The following is a 22,542-nucleotide window of genomic DNA, read 5'->3' on the forward strand; positions in this document are numbered from 1 at the left end:
AATTCCCAGCACCACCACCAAAATAAAAAACTTTAAAAATCCTTGCCAGGTACTGTGATACACACCTGTAATCCCAGTGGTTAAAGAGACTGAGGCAGGAGGATCACCAGCCTCAACAATTTAGAAAGGCACTAAGCAACTCAGTGAGACTCTGTCTCTAAATAGAACATAAAACAGGGCTAGAAATGTGGTTCAGTGGTTGAGTGCCCTTGGGTTCAATCTCTGGTACCAAAAAAATTTTTTTTTAAATTCCATTTAGGGCTGAGGAGATAGCTCAGATGGTAGAGTGCTTGCCTTGCAAGCACAAGGCCCTGGGTTTGATCCCCAGTACCACAAAAAAAAAAAAAAAAAAAAAAAAGCCTCCATGATGAAAGACAATGGCCGAAACACCAGGAAAAAAATCCTGAAGTTAACAGACAATTCAAAGAACAGTTAAAAAAGCAAATAAATAGGGCTGGGGAGATAGCTCAGTCGGTAGAGTGCTTGCCTTGCAAGCACAAGGCCCTGGGTTCGATCCCCAGCACCGCAAAAAAAAAAAAAAAAAAAAAAAAAAAAAAAAAACAGATAAATAGAAAATATTACATAACTAAAAAAGAACATGATGCCATACAATTGAAATAATCAGAACAAGGAAAGAGTAGTAGAAATTCAATAAAGTTGTGGGCTTTTAACTGAAGACATTTTCACAAAAAGGAAGACACAAAGAGATAGAAAATAAGAGAAAGGAATGATTATGAAAGAATCCAAGAAGTCTAACATCTAAACAATAGGAGGCATAGAGAGGTCATAGAAAATGTGGCAGAAGGGGTAAACAAAGAAATATTACAGAAAAAATTTCCCAGTATTAAGTTTCCAGAGGGTCAAGGCATAGAAAGAAAGAAAAGCCCACATGGCCATGAAGTTTCAGGGACAAATACTGGTTCCCTAAAAACTTCAAGAAAGAAAAAGGGGTGATGAATAATCTACAAAGGATCAAGACTTAACAACTTAACACAACTTTGGCAATCAGCTAACAATCAAATCATGTCTTCAAATTTATAAGACCAAAAGATTTTAAGCCCAAATATTTTTTTTTTTTTTTTTTTTTTTGCAGTGCTGGGGATTGAACCCAAGGCGTTTTGCTTGTGAGGCGAGCACTCTACCAACTGAGCAATATCCCCAGCCCCCAAAATTTTAAATCTAGACAATCTTTCAGTCGTATGTTGGTATGGAAAAAAATATTTATAGACATGCAAAAACTCCAAAAATTTACCTCCTAGGCACTCTTCCTCAGGAAGCTAATGAAGGTTGTACTCTAGCCAAATGAGAGTGCAAACCAAGAAAAAAGAAGACAGGGGATCTAAGAAACAGAAAAGACCAAAACTGTAGAACAGCAAAAATGACAGGATCACAGCTATGAAGAAGACCTAGTGGGCCTAGGATGGTGAACTCCAGAAAAAAATATCTCTGGAGAAACTGAAGCTTTGCTCATACCAATGAATATTCAACAGATTTAAAGCACCTGGAAAAAAAACTGCAATAGATTCACAGAAAATTAAAGAAGTGGAAAAGTGAGATAATTATTCATGCCAATAAAAACAAAATATTTTAAAATACATCACACAACGTAACTATGGAGTTATTTTAAAAAGAAGCACATTTTATGTGTAAAAAAGCGTAAAACAGTGGACAGTAAGCCCTTTTAGCTAAGAAAAAGGGGGACACAAATATCTCTTGATATTTTGTAAAAGAAGTAAGAATAAGTAACAAGTGTTACCACAGCAGGAAAGAAGAAAAAGGGTAGAAGGGCCAGAGTTCATGAAAGCTAAACCTCTCTAAATGTACCTTTTTTGTAGATTTGACTTTGGAATCATGCAAATTTTTTTACAAAATTACAATACAAAATTAAATCAAGATGAGCCAGGCGTGGTGGTGCACGCCTGTAATCCTGGAGGCTTGGGAGACTGAGGCAGGAGGATCACAAGTTCAGAGTCAGCCTCAGCAACTTAGCAAAGTCCTAAGCAATTCAAGACCCTGTCTCAAAATAAAATATAAAAAGAGCTGGAAATGTGCCTCAATGGTTAAGTGTCCCCGGATTAAATCCCCAGAAAAAAAAAATTAAATCAAGATGAAAAATTAAAAATCCAGTTCTGGCCAGGTGCTATTGGCACATGCCTGTAATTCCAGTGGCTCAGGAGGCTGAAGCAGGAGGATCACAAGGAGATCAAAGCCAGCCTCAGTAAAAGCAAGGTGCTAAGCAACTCAGTGAGACCCTGACTCTAAATATAATGCAAAATAGGGCTAGGGATGTGTTTCAGTGGTTAAGCACCCCTGGCTTCAATCCCCCATACCAAAAATAAATAAATAGATAATTGCTAAAATCTGAAAGCAAGATGGGGGGGAAAAAAGAAATTGTATCTCAAGCATCAGGTTGGTGGCATAACAATAAAGACAAGAATTAAGGAGGAACAAAAGAACTTGTGATTGCCCAATGACCCATGAGTATTTAGTGAATCACAAATGCTGAAAGTGGTATAGCTTGTGAATTTATCATCATTTAATAAATTCTGACACTGTGGAAAGACAAAAATTACTTTAAGGGCCACAATCGTTTGACAAAATGAACTAGAAAGAAATTCTGAATTCTTTAAAAAAATTTAGTAACCGTATTATTATTACTGTAGTTTTGATATTATATACATAATAGTATAGAACAAATGAGTATGTTAATTCTTTCAGAAGCTAAAATTTTCATTAAACAAAAAATAAAAATATAAAATCAAATATTTAAGGTTTAAGTAATTCTAAATTTGATTTGGATATCAGTATGGGCACATATTTTCTTTTTAAAAAACACATCAGTCTGTCCACTTTCTAGGCCTTGAAATATGACCAATCCAGCAGATACACGGTGGCCTCTAAATACCACTTACCACTAAAACAAACAAGGACTCCTTTAAGGAATAGTTGGTTCTAAATACTCAGGCAGAAAATGGAATATCTTATCATTCCAGAAGACACCTCGGGCTCTGAAGCAACTTAAAAAGAAGTTTTAACTGGCCCCAAATGGAATAATTTGAATATAAAAATCAACCTAGTATCTACATTGGACTAAAATATATCAAATGTTAAAAATCCATGAGTAGCACGTGCCTATAATACCAGCAGCTCGGGAGGCGCCGGAAGGAGGATCATAAGTTCAAAACCAGAGTCAGCAACTTAGTGAGACTCTGTCTCAAAAAATAAAAAGGTCTGAGGATGTAGCACAGTTGTTAAAGTGTCTCTGGATTCAATGCCCAGTACCCAAAAAACTTGCAATCCATGGGTTCATAATGGATATCAAAATAAATTTAAACTGACCTCACCTTTTGAGGAATGTGAAAGAACCATGCATTTGCTTACAGTACATAGTGTAACTAAAGAGTAAATAAGTTATTTTTAGAAGAATTCTAGCTAATAAATGAAGAGGGCATGATAGATTTAAAATTATCCCCTTTTTACATACAACCATTCATGTTCTAATGGATGTAGGCAAGGATCAACAACTTCTACAACCATTAGGTAAAAAGCTGATGGGGCCTTGTGAATGAGTGCAAGTAACAGAATCCAAATCTACAGTTCTATCTCTGTACCAAAAGAGAGCCATTGGACCTATTTGTATGAAAATATTATTGTCAAAAATCAAACCTGAACCAGGCATGGTGGTGCACACCTATAATCCTAGCAACTCAGGAGGCTAAGGGAGGAGAATCTCCAGTTTGAGGCCAACCTCAGCAACTTAGTGAGGCCATCTCAGAATAAGAAATAAAAATGGCTGGGGATTTGGCTCAGTGGTTGACCATCCCTGGGTTTAATTGCCAGTATTAAAAAAGAAAAGAAGAGAAATGCTATGTATACAGCCAACACTGCAAATCTGCATCAGAAGAGCCAACCAACCATACTGAAAATATTCAAAAAACATTATGTCTGCACTGGAAATATGCAGCATGTTTTCTTGTCACTATTCACTAAACAATACAACTAGGCAATGGTTGTGGCTTAGTGCCAGAGTGCTTACCTAGCATGTGTGAGGCCCTAGTTTCAATCATCAGCACCACATAAAATAAATATAATAAATAAAAATAAAGGTATTTTGTTCATATACAACTAAAAATATTTCAAAAAACAATACAACAGGGCTTGGGTTGTAGCTCAGTGGTAGAGTGCTTGTGTAGCATGTGTGAAGCACTAGGTTTGATTCTCAGCACTGCATATAAATAAGTAAAATAAAGGTACATGGACAACTAAAAACAATACTTAAAAAAATACAACTATTCACATAGCTATTTACTATTTTTTAAATGACTTTTTAAAAAAATTTTTTAGTTGTAGATGGACACAATAACTATTTTATTTATTGTTTATGTGGTGCTGAAGATGGAACCCAGTGCCTCACATGTGCAAGACAAGTGCTCCTCCACTAAACTACAACCAGAGTCCTGCTATTTACTATTTATTTACATGGCATTTACATTATATCAGGTGTTAGTAATTTTAAAATGATCTAAATTATAGGGAATGACGGATGTGGGTGATATGCAAATACTAAGCCATCTTATATAAGGGACTTGCACATTCATGGATGTTGGTATCTGTAGGGACTGGAACCCAAACCCCACATGGATACCAAGGGACAAGTGTACTTTGAATCGTAATTTGAACAAACCACTATAAAAATCACAACAGTTATGAGATAAACCGACATCAAATCTGAACATTTGTCAGATATTTGACAATAGAGGATAAATACTAATATTTAGGTATGGTAATGGTATAAGGTTATGTTTAAAAAATAAGTCCTTTCTCTTAGTACTCATACTAAAATATAAATATTCTATATGACATGTCTGAATTGCTTCAAACCAATTCAAAGGAGATGGATGGAAAGTAGGTGAGAGAATAGATTAAAAGATTGGCTAGCTGGGCATGGTGGCACATGTCTGTAATCCCAGCATCTTGAGAGGCTGAGGTAGGAGGATCATGAGTTCAAAACCAGCCTCAGCAAAAGCAAGGGAGTAAGCAACTCAGTGAGACCCTGTCTCTAAATAAAATACAAAATAGGGCTGGAGATGTGGCTCAGTGGTCACGTGCCCCTCAGTTCAATCCCTGGTACCCACACAAAAAAGACTGGCTACATGTTGATAGTTACTGAAGCTAGGAATGGGTACATGGAGATTGTTACACCGTTCTCTGCTTTTATATATTTGTACTTTTTCATGACATAAAATTTAAAAATTGTACAACAAAGGAAACCGAATATTAGTACATCTACTTCACTCAGCAGTGAATGTCTACATGGTCACAGTATTAACTATTAATTTAAACAAAAAATGTGCTATAAAGATATTCAAAGGCTGGGTGCAATGGGACACACCCATAATCCCAGCTATTTGGGAGGCTAAGGCAGGAGGACCACAAGTTTGCGGTCAACCACAGTAACTCAACAAGACTATCTCAAAAAAAAAGGGAGGGGGCAGGCTGGGGATATAGCTTGGATGGTAGAGTGTTTGCCTTGCAAGCATAAAGCCCTGGGTTCAATCCCCAGCACCACAAAAAAAAAAAAAAAAAAAAAAAAAAAAAAAGGCAGGAGTGGCACAGACTTCTGTGGATGTTGTGACTCTGGGTAGCAAGTCCCTGGGTTTAATCCCCAGTAATGTGAGACAAAAGATATTGAGTACAATTTGGGAGAGGAGACAAAAATAAGAGTAATAAATTTCCTTATGCCATAACCACAAATCAACATATTATATGTAAATGTTATAGGTCAGAATTAATGTGTGTGTAATAGAATATGTATGAAATTATTATATGTAATATATATTATATGTAATATATAATATAATATTATATATTATATGTATGAAATTATTAATGTGTGTGTAATAGAATATGTATGAAATGCTAGCAGAAAGAGCTTAAAAAAAAAAAAACGGCTGCTGATTCTGGTAAGACTCAAGAGTAAGGAGAGGTAGAAAAGAGGACTTCCATTTCCTTACTAACATTTTAGTAATGACTTTTTTTTTTGGCAGGGTGGGGGGATACTGGAGATTTAACCCAGGGTGCATTACCATTGAGGTGTTATCTCCAACCCTTTGAGACAGGATCTTGCTAAGTTGCTGAAGACCTCCCTAAATTGCTGAGGCTAGCCTTAATCTTGTGATCCTATCTCAGCCTCCTAAATCACTGGAATTACACGTATGTGCACCATTGCACCCAGCTTTTTTTTTTTTTTGTACTAGAGATTTGATCCAGGGGCACTTACTACTGAGTCATATCCCTAGCCCTTTTTATTTTTTATTTTTAGACAGGGCCTAAGTAGCTGAGATTGGCCTTGAACTTGCAATTCTCCTGCTTTAGCTACCCAAATAGCTGGGATTACAAGCACAGGCCATAGCATTCAGCTACTATGTGAATTTAAAGCCATATACTTGCATTTCTTTGATAGAAAATAAATAGTATTAAAGATTCTTCTTTGATCTTGATGGTCGTCCCATAAAACTCATGTTTTCCCTCAAAATATCAAAAGTAGATATTTAAGTCTGGAGATGTAGCTCACTGGTAGAGTGCTTGCCTAGTATGTGCAAGGCCCTAGGTTTGATCTCCAGTAACACGAAAACAAATTTAAACCTAAAATGCAGGTAGGCGGGTTAGACAAAGATTATTCTCTCTTTCTTAATGGAATGGAACGTCAGTATCAGTAATGGGTATGAAGATATAAAAATCTTAGAACGTTAAAAAATATCTTACAGTTGGGCACAGTGGCACATGCCTGTAATCCCAGCAGCTCGGGAGGCTGAGACAGGAGGATCACAAGTTCAAAGCCAGTCTCAGCAAAAGCGAGGCACTAAGCAACTCAACGAGACCCTGTCTTTAAGTAAAATACAAAATAGGGCTAGAGATGTAGCTCAGTGATTGTGTGCCCCTCAGTTCAATCCCTGGTAACCAAAAAATTTAGAAATAAAAAATATCTTACGTGTACATAGCCCAGTGCTATATACATAAGATAGTTAACAATCAGCATCTGGCCAGCATTTGAGTCCTTAATGGATTGAAATTTAGGTCCAGAACAAATTCTGTAGGGAAGAGAAATTCATTTAGATAGATGTAGAGATTAGAAATTTGCCCAACAGAAGCTACAAGAGCTAGAATCAGGTAAATATTATGAAGAAGTATTTCAAATATTTGATGAGCATCCACCATGTGTACAAATCTGTGCAATGTGCTAGAGTACAAAGCTGGATACAACAGAGCTGCTACCTCCAAAGTTTAGTATGGGAAGCACCCACAAATGATGAAAAATAATATAATATACTAAGTGCTATAACGGGAGATTCGCATGGAGATACAGAGTATAAGAGGAGAACCTTAATCAGACTAAGGAGTCAGATATGGTTTTCTACAGGTTCCAATGCCTGAAATGAATCTTACAAAATAAGTGGAAGCCAGCTGGATATGGTGGTACATGCCTACCATCCCAGCTATTAGACAGAATGAGACACAAGGATGGCAACTTAGCCCTTTTTATTGTTTGAGACAGGAGCTAGCTAAGTATGTAGCTCAGTGGTAGAGCACTTGTCTAACATATGCAAGGTCCTATGTTTGATCCCCAGAACAAAAACAAAAAAAAAGCACCAGAAGCAGTCAAAGAAAAATGAAGGCATTCTCAACAGACAGGACAGCCTTAGGCAGGAATTTTACAGCATGGCAGAGGAACACCAATTCAGAATAAATTGATGGAGGAAAGCATAAGAGGATGTGGCAAAACATGAGGCTAGGAACCTCATACTGATGATCCTTAAGTGAAAAGGTAAGGAATTTATATTTCATTTCATAAGTTACTGGGCAACTACTGCAGAATTTTAAGAAAAACAGCATAGCTTTTGTGTCGTTCAAGGACAGCTCTAGCTACTGTGCAGAGAATACACTGAGAGAAGGGGCTGGAATAAGTGAGACTAGTTTCTAGGTTATTGCGGTAGTCCAGGTGAGAGAAAATAGTAATCTGGTATAAAGTGATGGTGGTGGTGAAATGAGTAAAATTAAAATATTTCTAGAAAGTGAACTAATAAGGACATGGAGATTGATTAGATGTAGCTGAGGAGAAAGATCAATCTAAGATAAGAGTCTTGGATGACATGTTCCTGGCACATGGTATACCACTAACTAAGGTGAGAAACACAACATTTGGGAAGGTAAGTTTAGTTCATGGCAGTGGTTCTCAACAGGGAGCACTAGGTTCCCTAGGGGACATCTGGTAGTGTCTGGAGACACTTTTGGTTGTCACAACTAATGGCACCTAATGGGTAGAAAGCAGGGATACGGCTAAACGATGGACATAACAGTCACCAAAAAAAAAAAAAATCCAATTAAAAATGTTAGTGGGGGCTGGGGAGATAGCTCAGTCGGTAGAGTGCTTGCCTTATAAGCACAAGGCCCTGGGTTCGATCCCCAGCACCCAAAAAAAAAAATGTTAGTGGTACAGAGGTTGAGAAACCCTGATCTAGGGCAAAATTTGTTGCAATTCTGCACAACAGTCAAGCAAGTACACTTAGTAGCCTTTTGGAAATGCATATCCCAAAGCTCAAGAGGGCACTAGAAGGCAAATACAAGTTTTTGGGAGTTGTCAATTTATAAGTGGTCATTTATATTATCAATTTGGTTGGGTGTGATCTCCCATGAATGTACCCAGAAAGAAAAAGACCAAAGATAGAGTCCTGGGGGATACCCACACTTATAGTGAAAAGGGGGATGAGAAAAACATCCCATGAGAAAGACTAGTAAGTGATGAAACAAGAAAACCATCAGAGAATGGTATCATAGAAACCAAATGAAAGCAGGGTTTCAGCAGGAAAATAAGAATATGAAGTGGTGTCAAAGAGAAATTTTTGAGTAAGCTAGAGCAAAGTTTCCACTGGATTTGGCAAAATGGAGTTCACTGATGACTTTGGCAAGATCAATTTCTACTGGGAACAAAAGCAAGAAACATCAAATTTTCTTAAAGATGGGAGATATTTATGGGCTGGGGTTGTGGCTCAGAGGTAGAGTGCTTGTCTAGCATGTGTGAGGCACTGGGTTCAATTCTCAACACCACAAATAAATAAATGAATAAAATAAAAGTCTATCAATATCTAAAAGAATATTTTTAAAAAGATGGGAGATATTTAATACTCTCATGAACCAAAAGAGGTCAAGGAAAAGGTTTAAAAAAAAAAAAGAGAACGCATGTTAATGAAGGAGCAAGGATCCTGGGAAGTAGATGAGTCCAAAGAGGGGAAAGGAAAAGCTTTGGCCAGAGGAAGCACTAATCACCTCTTTCAATGTGACAGCAGAGGAGGAAGGGTTAAGATTTCAGTGAAATTTGTAGATAGGAGAAGCAATTAAGGGAGTTCTCATCTAATAGCTTTAATTTTCCAGTGAAGAACCAGACATGGTCATCTGCCAAAAAAAAGGGCAAAGGTGATGTGGTAGGAAATTTAAGGAAAAAATTTAGTCACTGACAAGGATGGGAGAAGAAGCTGATGAGGGCCATGGAGGAAAATTTCTGAAGCATGATTCTACAAACTAGCTAGGTCCTAGCAGGTCAATTCTGGAGGTCTGGAGGTCAAGATGTATCTTATCAGAAGGCAACACCTCACTGTCAGAAACCAGAATTTGTAGAAGGGTGGGGGCTGGTCAGAATGAATAGGGCATTAGATAGTCGATTGGGAGTCTTGTTTAGCCCTCACTAATAAGGCTTTGGCCTTTGAAGTTCCATGAGAACAGGCACCATGTCTATCAACATACTGAGTCACCACTGTAGCCCCAACATCTAGCACAGTTCCTGACACACAGTGGGCACTCAATAAACAGTGGGTCCATGAAACAGGATATAACAATATCCCAGAGGTCTGGCTGGGGCTGGGGCTCAGTGGTAGAGTACTTGCCTTGCATGTGAGGCACTGGGTTCAAGCCTCAACACTACATAAAATAAAGGTATTGTGTCCATATACAACTAAAATAAAAAATGTATTAAAAATAATATCCCAGAGGTCAACCTCATGACACAGATACCTACTACCACTCCTACATCTCTCAGGATATTTGTCAAAAAAATCCACACACAGTATCAGGAATTGAACTCAGGGCCTTGCACATGCCCTACCACTGAATCCCTGGTCTTTTTTTAAATTTTGTGACAGGGCCTCACCAAGTTGCCAAGGCTGGCCTTGAACCTGTGTTCCTCCTGCCTCAGCCTCCCGCATAGTTGGGATTACATGCCTCTACCACCATGTCCAACTTATTTCTCTTTTTTATTCTGCTGAAAACACTAGCCTTCAAAATGTTTCAGACACCTGATACTTGCTCTAGTGCCCTCATCAGTATCTCTTTAATAATGTTCTGCTATTAAAGTCCTTGGATGCCTGACATTTTCAATAATGAACACAGTTCTGTCTCCTCTCTACCCTCCCTGAAACGAAACACTGGCAATGTTCTCTCCAATTTAAGGTTTGCTTTTAGTGCAGAGCCCCTCCTCCCCTCCAGCACCAGAGGCAGCTATAATATTAAAATGTCAGGGACACTGCTATTATAGACTGCGATGCCCCAGGTCATCCTCAACCAGCCCTGGTTACTTTTTACCTGAGCCACTTGATTGTGTTTCTCAGGGATGTTTTTCAGATGGTTAGGCTGTACACAGACTATGTTCCCATCTATGGAAAGAAAAAGAATTAATTTACATTATTTTCCTCCTAAAAGATGATTTAGAAGAAAGTGCCTGGCAACTCAAATTCCCTCCTTCAAAGAGGCACATATAGATATCAAGAAGCAAAGTGCTTAATGTAAGCATATAGCCATTTTTCAGAGAAAACTTAATTGTTTCCTAGGTTAGCCATTAAGTAGCTAATTCTTTTTTTTAGCTTTGTAAAGCATGTTTTATTATTTTAATTTTTTTCAGAGGAAAATACTAGAGAATTTATATAATGTGACCAAGACAAATCACTTAGAGTGGAGTTGTCTGAATTCTAGCTCAGATGTGTTTGATCCAAACAGTTTTATTTTTCGTGCAGCCAATTCTTAATAGAGCTAGTTCTCATATCACAAATACACCATATGACAATGTCTGCTTTCTGTTCAGATTTTAAGATGGAAATAAAATATAATGGGTTTTGGTTTTTTATTACTGAACAGAACACTAATGTCATACACACATTTAATTCAATACATGGGGTGGGGAGGAGCCAAATGCTTGCCCTAAGGAACTGTAGTTTAAGGTATAAGGGCATTAAACAGTGTGACTAATATAAAAGTGATGATGTTTCAAATGGGTTTATTGAAAATGGGCAAACAGAAAGCTCAGGAATGGAATCTGGGAATGGATACTACAATTAAGCATAATGTCACTGATTTCCCTCATCAGAACTCACTTCTCCCTTCAATTCTTTCAAGGCAGATTTTCTATAGAAAGCTTTAGTTTCCAGGGATTTGAGGATGTAAGAAAGAATAGGAGGCTCTCTGATGAGGGCACTTGCTCCCAGTATGGAAAGCAGCGCAAACAATGACGAAACAATAATAATGAGACAGCAGAAGCAAATTAAGTAAGATTTGCTGAGTATTTACTAGGCATCAAGCAATCAGCTTTTTTAAAAAATATCTTTAAGAAGAAGAAAGGGCAAGGATTGTGATTTCTATCACTATACTACAATGACTAGCCATCAGAAAGTATCCCAAATCAACCGTGTGATCATATTCTGCATTAGACTTCCATTTCAACCTTCTTTTTTTTTGTGGTGCTGGAGATTGAACCCAGGGCCTTGTGCTTGTGAGGTAAGCACTCTACCAACTGGGCCACATCCCCAGCCCTCAACCTTCTTTAAGTCACTATATTTCTTCCTCCTACTGATACCGTTCTCTATGAACTTCCTTGGTTTGTTATTTCTAGTAGTCACAACCTTCAACTGACCTCTCCAAGTTCCCACGTAGTACCCCACAGTCTTTGGATTGCCATCTGGGCCTCGGTTTACAGAGAAGGTGGACTTATTTCGGTAACCAGTGATAACAGGCTGGAGAAGGCAGGACATGGGGACAAGAGGTCAAACAAATCCAAGGAGGACAATAAAGGGAATGCAGAAATGTTCTCTGGATGAAGACAAATGGTGCTAGCTTGGAAGGTATGGCATATGTGGAAGTCTATGGTTAAGACGATCAAAATATTCAATAAAAGGAGTTCTAATCTTGCCATAAAGCAGAAGGCAACAAACTTGTTCTGTCAAGAGCTAGAGTAAACATTTTAGACTTTGCAGATTATATGGTTCCTGTCACAACTACTCAACTCTGACTTAGTAGCATAAAAGCAGTCACAGGAAATACATAAACAGGTGATTTGGCTGTGTTCCTACAAATCTACAAAATCAGGCAGAGAATAGATTTGGCCTGAGGGTCACAGTTTGCCAACTCCTGTTATTAATGAAATTCTGCCTCTCTGAGGTCTCACTAGAAAGTTTTCTGAAGCCTGGAATCTCTCTTAGGTGGTAGTAGTATAGTGGATGATGAGGGGAGGCTCTATATCAGAAAGAAAAGTGAGAATCACAGCTCTGGCACTTTCTACATAATGTCCTTGGAAAATTACTTCATTTCTTTGAGCCTTACTGTCTTCTATAAAATGGTAGTACCTATCCCTCAGGGTTATTATAAATAGTAAAATGAGACAATGATGCATAATAATCAACTAGAATAGGGCCTGGTCCCCAGAAAGTGCCCAGTACATATTAGCTGACATAATTAGCCATTAACGGGACTTAGTAGGTAAGGAACGGTGGGGTGGAAGCTTACAGAGGGTATAACAGGATGGAGAAGACAACAGAGTTCTTCAGATTTGGTTGCAGTGATTGTGTCATTGACTCTATTGAGCATTTGTAAGGAAGACTCTAGCCTTTGTAAAATTTTCTTCTGAGCTTCAAATTTCACCTGCAAAAGAATATAAGCAATGAAAGAAAGTTTTTTGTAGTTTCCCCTCAAAAAGTGAAAAACAAGGGCTGGGTTGTGGCTCAGTGGTAGAGTGCTTGCCTGGCATGTGTCAGGCACTGGGTTCAGTTCTCATATAAATAATAAAGGTCCTTCAACAACTAAAGGTATATATATATATATATATATATATATATATATATATATATATATATATATAATGAAAAACAGGAAAAAAGGCTATTCCACAGATTTGTGGTTCATAGTCTCTATAGATATGGAACCCAGAAAGATGGAATAGCAAGAAACCTAATACAATATTGGAGAAAGGTCAAGAGTGAGTCCTGTATAAGCTCAACCTTCTATTTGACCTTTCAGACTGAACACTCAAGGTATATGTCAAGGCTGTCCAGTAGAAATTTCTATAATGGAAATGGTCTATGTCTGTACTATGTTCTATATATACAGTAGCCACTAGCCACATGTGGCTACTGAGCATTTAAAATGTGGCTGGTGGTTGGACACAGTGGCATATGCCTGTAATCCCAGTAGCTTGAGAGACTGAAGCAGAAGGATCACGAGTTCAAAGCCAGCCTCAGCAACTTAGTAAGGCCCCAAGCAACTCAGTGATACCCTGTCTCTAAAATATAAAAAAGGGCTCAGGATGTGGCTCAGTGGTTAAGCAACCCTGGGTTTAATCCCTGGCGCACACACACACACACACACACACACACACAAAAAGTAGCTGGTCAAGCTAAAGTAATTTTTAGTCTTATTTTGATTAACTTAGAAAGTCAGCTCTGCTATAATGTGACACTGTTTCTAAACCATACTGTGCAATGTCATTAAAAAAAAAAAAAACACAGGGTTCATGACAGAAACGGAGTTAGGCACACAACCTTCCAAAACTTTATCAGAAAACACCCCTAGAAAAATAGGAGGCTAGTGGTATGCCTCTACTTCATGTACAAACAGAGAAACAAGTTGTACCTCATTTGTTCGCAATAAAAAAAATTTAAAAAAAATAAAAAAAGAATACCACAGCAAAAAAAAAAAAAAATTACAGAAAAATAGGAGGCTAAGTGGAGCACAGTAGCACACACCTGTAATCCCAGTGGCTAGGGAGACTGAGGCAGGAGGATCATATCAAAGCCAGCCTCAGCAACAACGAGGCACTAAGCAACTCAGTGAGACCTGTCTCTAAATAAAAAATACAAAATAGGGTTGGGGATATAGCTCAGGGTTGATTCTCCCAACCCCCAGTTCAATCTCCGGTACCAAATAAAGAAAAATAGAAGACTTAAAAAAAGAAAGAAAGAAAAAGTGGCATTATTTAACACACATCGAATGGTTAAGAAATATGAATACTACGATAAGAATACACTTTACTGGGGCTGGGGCAGAGGGCTTGCCTGGCTCATGTGAGGCACTGGGTTCAATCGTCAGCACCACATAAAAAAATAAACAAAATATAGGCATGCTGTCCATCTACAACTACAAAAAATATAAAAATTAAAAAATGAAAAATATACTTTACCCAAAGACCTGAGGTTTGTGACTACAGCTCAGAGTTATTTTGAAGTGATAGAAGTGAGTCAAATGGAACATTCTAACACCAGAGGTGAACAGGTATGGCTCATAACACACTCAAGCAGCTAAGGTAGCCAGTAGATATTTCAGGTGTGCATGTATACATTTTATGTGTTCTTACACAGCCTGGTTCAGCTGGGTGCTTTTTTCTTCTTTCACCTAGCATTTCTCATAGACATAATCACTCCTAAGTAAACATGAAATTTGCATTATGCTCAAACTGCTCCCTAATATGTCAATCCCTTGGAACAAATTTCTGTTTTCAAAACAACCATTATGGCAGAATTGACTGTATTTAAATTTAAACAGCCACATGTGGCTAGTGGCTACCCTGTTGAAAAGTGCAATTATATATGAAACAGCAAAAGCACTACTCCTCACACACACAAAGAGCTATAAGAATGACAAAAACAAACAAGGAAGAAATCAGTATTGTATCTCTAAGTCAAGAGTTTAGAACATATAACTGGCCTAAAGTTCAAATTTTGGAGTTATTAGCATAGTTATTTTAAGGACCCACTGTGACAACTGGTAGACCTGTCCAATCAGGTTTCCCATGAATCTAATACCATTCTGTTGCTGAGGAGGAGGGGTGAAGATTTAAACTGAGCACCTACATACCTTGAGTTGTTCTTCATAGCTAAGCCTCCAGAGTGGTGTCACAACATCAGCCAGCCTTGAACAAAATAATCCATGCACTTTGTTAATTTCTAAATATACACTAAGCACCTACCCTAAGTACTTTCTGCCACCACTTTCTCTGGTGTTTTACTCATCATTCAGAAGACCCAACTCTCACGCCCCAAGAGAGAGTCTGGGAGAAAAGCCCATTTGGTGCTTCCTACTTAACAATGAACAGATGGGCAAACCTAATATAAGAAAAAAACAGATTTATCAGGTGGTAATTAACCACATTACAAAAAGCTTCATGATTGGGTTCCTTTAAATAGCTCACCTCCCTAATGCTTTTAAAATGTAATTTGATTTAGAAAATACATTTGTTGCATAAAATGAGGTATATTTGTGTTTGTATGGCTGCAATGGGACTATTCATTTCTAAACCATCTATATCATTCTGGGTCCCTGGTTTTCAACATACCCACCATGAACCATTTTAGAGTCAAGGACCTAGTTCAGTATCTCCTTTTTGACAACTCTCAAAGACAAGAACATTTTCTGAGATCTCAAAACATTTCAGTCAATATCCTTCAGATGTCCTCATGAATTGTTATGATGCCACATTAGTTATGTTAGGAATACAGAATTTCAGTAGACCCACAGATTCAGACATATTAAAGAAAGTATATAGGACTGGGTCTTACCTTTCCTGCCAGGAACCATCATGTGGTCCAAGATGAGTTGGTTTCTTATGACTTTTTTGTCCTCTTGGACACTTCTTAGATATCACATGGCTGAAATTTCCTTTACATGCTATGCCCCAAAAGGGCTGTGACCAATCTGATGGTTTTCTGGCACACCAGGGAAGCAGTCCTGGCTTGGAGAAGAGACCCACTCTGGAGAGGAAGCATCTCAGACTATACATTAAGACTCTTCTCTTAATGCCTGTCAACCAAAGACACACTGCAATTCATCTGCACAAAAGGCAGACATACAGAAACTGGGGAACAGAGGCACACAAACCCCTCTGGGATGTAGCTGAGTGCTAGATCACTTACCTAGCATACACGAGGCCCTGGGTTCAAACTTCAGTACTGCAAAAAATATAAAAATAAGTTACGACATATAAATCTCCCTCCATTCATTCATTTATAAACCCTTATGGAACTCCCCAGTGCCCAGCAGTCAGTGTTGGCACATAATAAACATTCAGTAAAGTAAGCCAGTAAGCCTCTTGAACACAACTGATTTAGCACATAAAAGCACAGTCTTAAGCTCCCAAATGAAGACATGAGGAAAACATAGTCTTTGTCCAGCAGGGAAGAGTTCAACCCTCTTGATACATTTCCACAGTCTCTCCTTTTCTCTATTCTGCCCTCTCAACCAACAGCCAACCAACCAATATTAAGTACTTACTATGTGCAAGGCACCCTGTAAGATACTGGAGGAGTTAAAAAGGTTACAATCTAATTGAGATCAAATGCCAACACAGGAGCTGAGTGCAGTGGTGCACATCTATAATCCCAGCAGCTCAGGCAGCTGAGGCAGGAGGATTGCGAGTTCAAAGCCAGTATCAGCAACTTAGCAAGGTCCTAAGCAACTTAGTGAGATCCTGTCTCAAAATAAAATATTAAAAACAGGGCTGGGGACGTGGCTCAGTGGTTAAGCACCCTTGGGTTCAATCCCTAGTACAAAAAAATATATTTAAATGCCAACACAAGAAAGGCATTAGAAAACACAAAATGTTTGCTTGGTTCCTGTGAATTCTTGGGAAAGGCTTCACAGAGCAGGAAGGAAGGCAATGCAGGTCTTAAAGGATGGCAGAGAAATAAATTAGATGTTTGCAGGACAGTAGGTAAATTGGTCTGGCTGAAATGGAAATTCATTTTAGAGAAGTAATGAGGCTGAAAAGTTAAATCAAAGTGAAATTTGAAAGAACCTCAAGGCCTGCAGAAAATACAGACTTTATTGTGAAGGCAACAGCAAGTTGATGGAGGCTTTATGTAGAGAAATAAACATGAAATAAGGAGGCCAATAAAAGCAAGTTTATGTTGTATTTGAAGTGATATGAAAATATCCAAATGGAAATGTCTAGCAAGTAAGCAGAAAAGGAATACAAGCCAGGAGAGAAGTCAGAAACAGGGATTGGATCAAATGTTCATAAGTACAAGCTGTAAGATAAAATGAAAGTTTTGAGTAAAGAACAAAAGGCCAATGACGAAACCTGGGGGAAAAATAATATTCAGAGAGCAAAAAGAGATGCTGGTGACTCAGAAGGAGAACCAGGAGCATGTGGAGCCATGGAGGATATGGGAGGTGCCTTTGATGCAGGACTCACACATCCTGTTAAGTCTGGGGGAAGGGAGGATGTAAAAAAGAAGGGAAAGGCAGCAATGGGAAATGGCAAGCAATAGGGACATATGAAGGCTTTCAGACAGCTAGAGTACAGACCTGGCCTGGGCTATTTGACTACAATACTTACTAGATAGGTGGTTTCCAGCAAGGTAAGCATGCCCTCTGACCTTGCCTTTTTTCACGTGTAAAACAGAGATAATCACAATATCTATCTCATATGGTGGTTGTTAAAGAAAGATAATCAATAAACAGTACTCCTGGAGGTGTAACTTAGTGGTACAATGCTTGTCCATCATGAGTGAGCACCTGGATTCTATCCCCAGCACTTTAAAAATAAAGTAAAAAATAAAGCAGAAGGTCAAATAGAGATGACATCTGTACAGCTCTGAGCATAGTGCCCAGTACCTGGGCAAAAGCTCTTAAGTATTAATAACAGTCACAATGCGCTTAAAGACAGCAAGGAACTGAGTGGGAGAGACAATAGTGAGGACACAGGGGATATCAGGGAAAAGAACAGTGGGAGTTAACTGAGACAAAAAAGATGGAAGAGTTAAATCAGGTGACTGAGGACACAAGTGGAAGACTCCTATGTAAAGAGGAAGGAATCTCTCTTCCTCCAAAATAGGGCTCTAGCCAGGCTTGGTAGTGCACACCTGTAATCCCAACAATGAGGAAGACTGAGGCAAGAGGATGGTGAGTTCAAAGCCAACCTCAACAACTTAGCCAGATCCCTGTCTCTAAATAAAAAGGGCTTGGGATGTTGCTCAGTGGTTAAGTGCCCATGGGTTCAATCACTAGTACCAAAAAAAAAAAAAAAAAAGGCTGCCCCTTTGCCTACTTACTTTAGGGTGTCTGTCTTTGCTGTGTGAACACTTTTCTTAAGAACTAGGAACATGTGAATGGATTCAATCTGACAACCTACTGAACTGCTAAGAAGTTACCTTTTAGTCACTGCCCTATACATTGGATACTGTCCCAATGTTAAATTAGCTTAAGTTAGTATCACGTGTGTTTGCAGTGCAGGAGATCAAACCCAAACCTCAAGCATGCTAGGCATGTGCTCTACCACAACCCTAGCCCATTTTATTTTTTGAGATAGGGTCTCACCAAGTTGCTGAAGCTGGTATTGAACTTTCAATCCTCCTGCCTCAGCCTCCAGAACTTCTAGGATTACAGGCATGCACCACTGCACCTGGCTCTTAGCCCAATATATTTTAAAGTCTAATGTATGCAATGGATTTATTTGCAAAGATTTCTCCATGGAGATCTCTAATGCTAAAATAGTTTACCATGATGGATAAGTAACTTAGAGAATGCTGACTCAGGTGCTATATTTACTCCATACACCATTTTGTATGATTACAAAGTACTAAAGAAAGTAACTGTCTCAGCATATAATTATTTTGGGGGTTATTTCTAATTTCCAACAGAATATATTTAAGCTGGTCCATAGTTCAGGTCTTAAACTCCCTGGTAAGACGCAGTAAGATGTCACAGTAAAGAACATAGTCTCCAAGAGCTGAGGTTATATAGTTCAGTGGTAGGGCACTTGCTTAGCTTGAGCAATGCCCTGGGTTTGATTCCCAGAAGGGCCAAAAGAAAAAAAAAAAAAATATATATATATAGCTTTGGAGCCATCTTCTAATCCTAGCCCTACTCAACTAGCTGCATGGCTTTGGGCAAGTTACTTAAGCACTATGGATCTCAGTGTCACCATCTATAAAAACAGGAATGGCAACAACTATCTTTGAAGATTGTGGTGGGAATTAAAGGACTATGTGTATATGAAGCAGGTGTTCAACATGTGTCACTGCCTTTCCTTAGGCTACAATTTGAAGCATTTCACTTGGCTTATTCATGATTCAGTATCTCCAATCTACAAAAGTGGTGAGGCAAGTGTTGTGAGGATATATTGTGGAAAAAAATTAAAAAACAACACACACACACTTCCTGACTCTGCATGAGTGCCTGAAGTGTGATGAGAGCACAGCCCACCCAGGACCACCTGTTAATACTATCAAAAGTGTGTGACCTGGGGCTGGGGTTGTAGCTCAGTGGTACAATGCTTGCTTACATATGGGAGGCTCTGGGTTCAATCCTCGGTATCACATAAAAATAAAGGTATTACGTCCATCTACAACTAAAAAAAAATTTTTTAAGTATGTGACCTCTGATCATTTCTTCAAGATGAGAAAAATGTATTTAACGTGGAGAAGAGTAAAAGTCAGAGAGAGTTAACAAGTGAAGAGGCAGGAAACAAAGAATAAATGACCTAGTGGAGGTGATGAAGCCAGAATTGAGAACAGGCAGTTAGTGTAGAATAAGAAATCTGGTCAAATCTAGGAACAAAGGCCATCTGAGTCTGGGAAGTTAGAGACCGCCCCTGGGAGATTGGAATGTCAGGGTCTCCAGTGCCCTTTTGATCACTAAGGTTGCCTGCCTAACTACCCCTCCCAAAAAAAAGTTGCAAGCAGGGAACTGCTAATCAATGCACCCTGGGACCCTACCTGACTGAATCCTCCCTGTGGCCCTTCCCTCTGCTTCTTACCTTTTTTGCTCTGTCACGGGCAACTCCTGGGCCTAGTCAGGTAGGCAGGAAAGAGATAAGAGGGGAAATAACAGAACAAAGGAGACCCTAATCTAGAAAAGATGTAAAGTGCACTCACTTCTTGGGATTCTACAACATCAGCCATGGCCCCCTTCTCCCTCCTGGGAGAAGTCTGTGTTACTACTTTTAAATAAAATCTGTTTAATATATGCTTGCCTTGGCATGCTTCTCTGGTTGTTATACTTCAACATCTAAGGAAGCAGAACTCACAGTAAACGGTGATATCAGTGAGGTTAGTGGCCTTGAAGCCTTGACTACCCTGTCCCTCCAGCTGGCAGGGAAGTAGGAAGGATGAAGGACGTTAGATAGGACCATTTGGGGTTTGGTAGAGGAGGAACAGATGAAACAGGAACATGAAGACAGCTACCTTTAAACCACAATTTTCGGATGTTCTGGCAAGCATGTGGGTCCTCTCACTGGTGATGGCCACCATGATTGTGACACTTTTGCCCTGTATCCCAGCACAGGAGGGTCCATGTTCATCTAGGTCTTTTCCTCCAAACAAGGTCTAAAATTGGACTCCACCCAGGGGCTCAGACAGCTGGGGCAGGAGGATTACAAGTTCAAAGCCAGCCTTAGAAACTTAGTAGGACCTAAGCAACTTAATGAGAACCTATCTCAAAATAAAAAATGAAACTGAATAAAAAAAATAAAAATAAAATGGGCTGGGGATATGGCTCAGTGGTTAAGTGACTCTGGGTTCAATCCCTGGTACCACAAAAAAAAAAAAATCCTTCTGACTTCAGAGCCAACCAGCCATCTCTCCTCATCCTGAGTTTTTTGTTGTTGTTGTTGTTGTTGTTGTTTTTTAATTATGAAAGATGGACTGAACCCAAGGCCTGGCAAGTTAAGCAAGGGCTCTACCACTGAGCTACATCTCCACCCTTTTTGTTGTTTTGTGACAAGATATAGCCTCTCCAACCCTTTATATTTTTTGAGACAGGATCCAAGTTGTTAGCCTTGAATTTGCAACCTTCCTGCTTAGTCTCCAGGGTGGATGGGATTACAGGCTGAGTTAACAGGCTTCAGTTGACTGGCCTGGCTATGTTCAGCATAACTGAATAAGAATAGATTACGAAACTGGGGTGGTAGCTCAGTGGTAGAGCACTTGCCTAGCACGTGTGAGGCGCTGGGTTCCATCCTCAGCACCACACAAAAATAAATAAAGGTATTGTGTCCATCTACAGCTACAAAAAAAATAAAAATAGACTAAGGTCAGGCAATGGGCCCAGGCCCCAATTAAGGTCTTATTCAAAGGCCTACACCACACCAGGAAGTTAACCTAATGCTAATGGCACCATTAAGTCCTATTTCAAATGTAAAAGAGCATGAGGCTCACACTACAACTCCCTTATCCCAGAGTGGGGAAAAACAGGTGGTGGGAGCGGAGTTACAGGAAAGATTAAAACCACCTCAGGCTAAAGGACACTACCAACACAGATTTTGATGAATGCTCATATCCCTAAACCATATAGGCCCTTTAAGCTGGCACACCAAAATGAGCTTTCTGGCCCCCTCTGGCATTTCAGAGTTCTAGCTCTTCTCACTTACTACTCAGGTTACTCTTCCCTTCGTTATTGTCCGCGGATCTTATTCTTCAAATTTGCAAGACAAGAACCCAGAAGGAAGTTGGGAATGTAGGGAATCTTGTCTCATCTCAAAACCCTGGTTTTACCAGTCAAGGTGAATTCCATTTGTTTCTTAATGTCAGAGGGGACATTTGTTCACAGAAGAGACTTTTCTTCTTACAGTTTTTCCTGTAAATAAATGTTGGGGTGTTTTCCTTCGTTAAATTAAAAAAAATGTGTGTGACTGCTTTATTCCTACCTCAGGAATTGATTATTGATCAGAAAGGACCCCAGAGACCAGAGTTGGCAGACAAGAAGGTAGACTAACTCTGCTGGGCTTCAAGGGATGTTTTACCTCCAGTACTCAAGAGACTATATGAAAGGTCTGGCCTGCGCAGGGCCAAGCATCCCCTTGAAGCAAAATACTCATCCACCGGTAAAGGTCCTGCTTGCACTCTAACAACCTTCTTCAGTTGAACCCCAAACAGGGTTCTTAACTAACTCTGCATCCCCATTACACGCCACACGCAGACAGGTCCTTCGTTCCCAGCCCCTTCCACTCCCTTCTTTAGGCAAGCTCTGCCCACACGTGTCTGTAAGAAGAGTTAACCAAGCAGACGCCAGGAAAGTCTAGGACTGAACATGGGGCGGTCCGCAGGGCCAGAAATAAGGCCCGGAAGTGGGGAGGCAGGGAACGAAGAAGTTAGAGCACCGGCAGGCGCTGGGCGCACTGGATGCTGCTACCTTGTGCAGCCACTTTCGGGTCCTGTTCGCAGCTCCTCGGGCTTCTATGCCCCGCCCCATGGGCAGTTCGGCGCTGTAAACAGTTTTTTTTTTTTTTTTTTCTTT

General features: G+C 39.3%; 1 protein-coding gene across 5 annotated transcripts in view; it reads right to left on the minus strand.

The window, feature by feature from the left end:
- The window catches only part of Trmt2b (tRNA methyltransferase 2 homolog B), a 79,830-nt gene that overhangs the window by 56,982 nt on the left and 306 nt on the right, over positions 1-22,542 (minus strand). For 4 of the 5 annotated variants that reach the window (XR_007106373.1, XR_007106374.1, XM_047535687.1 and 1 more), the window contains exons 2-7: positions 16,221-16,256; positions 15,867-16,107; positions 15,166-15,220; positions 12,823-12,957; positions 11,954-12,053; positions 10,633-10,703 (exon numbers count right to left, since the gene is read on the minus strand). Coding sequence is in view for 3 of the 5 variants with exons in the window: in XM_047535687.1 (XP_047391643.1) it covers positions 10,633-10,703; positions 11,954-12,053; positions 12,823-12,957; positions 15,166-15,220; positions 15,867-16,107; positions 16,221-16,227 (609 nt within the window). In the remaining 2 variants the exon portion in view is untranslated. The remainder of the gene's footprint in view (positions 1-10,632; positions 10,704-11,953; positions 12,054-12,822; positions 12,958-15,165; positions 15,221-15,866; positions 16,108-16,220; positions 16,257-22,542) is intronic. The other variant, XM_047535689.1, reaches the window with a different exon arrangement.

Source organism: Sciurus carolinensis, chromosome X, assembly GCF_902686445.1.
Source record: "Sciurus carolinensis chromosome X, mSciCar1.2, whole genome shotgun sequence".
In the NCBI taxonomy this organism is placed as follows: Eukaryota; Metazoa; Chordata; class Mammalia; order Rodentia; family Sciuridae; genus Sciurus; species Sciurus carolinensis.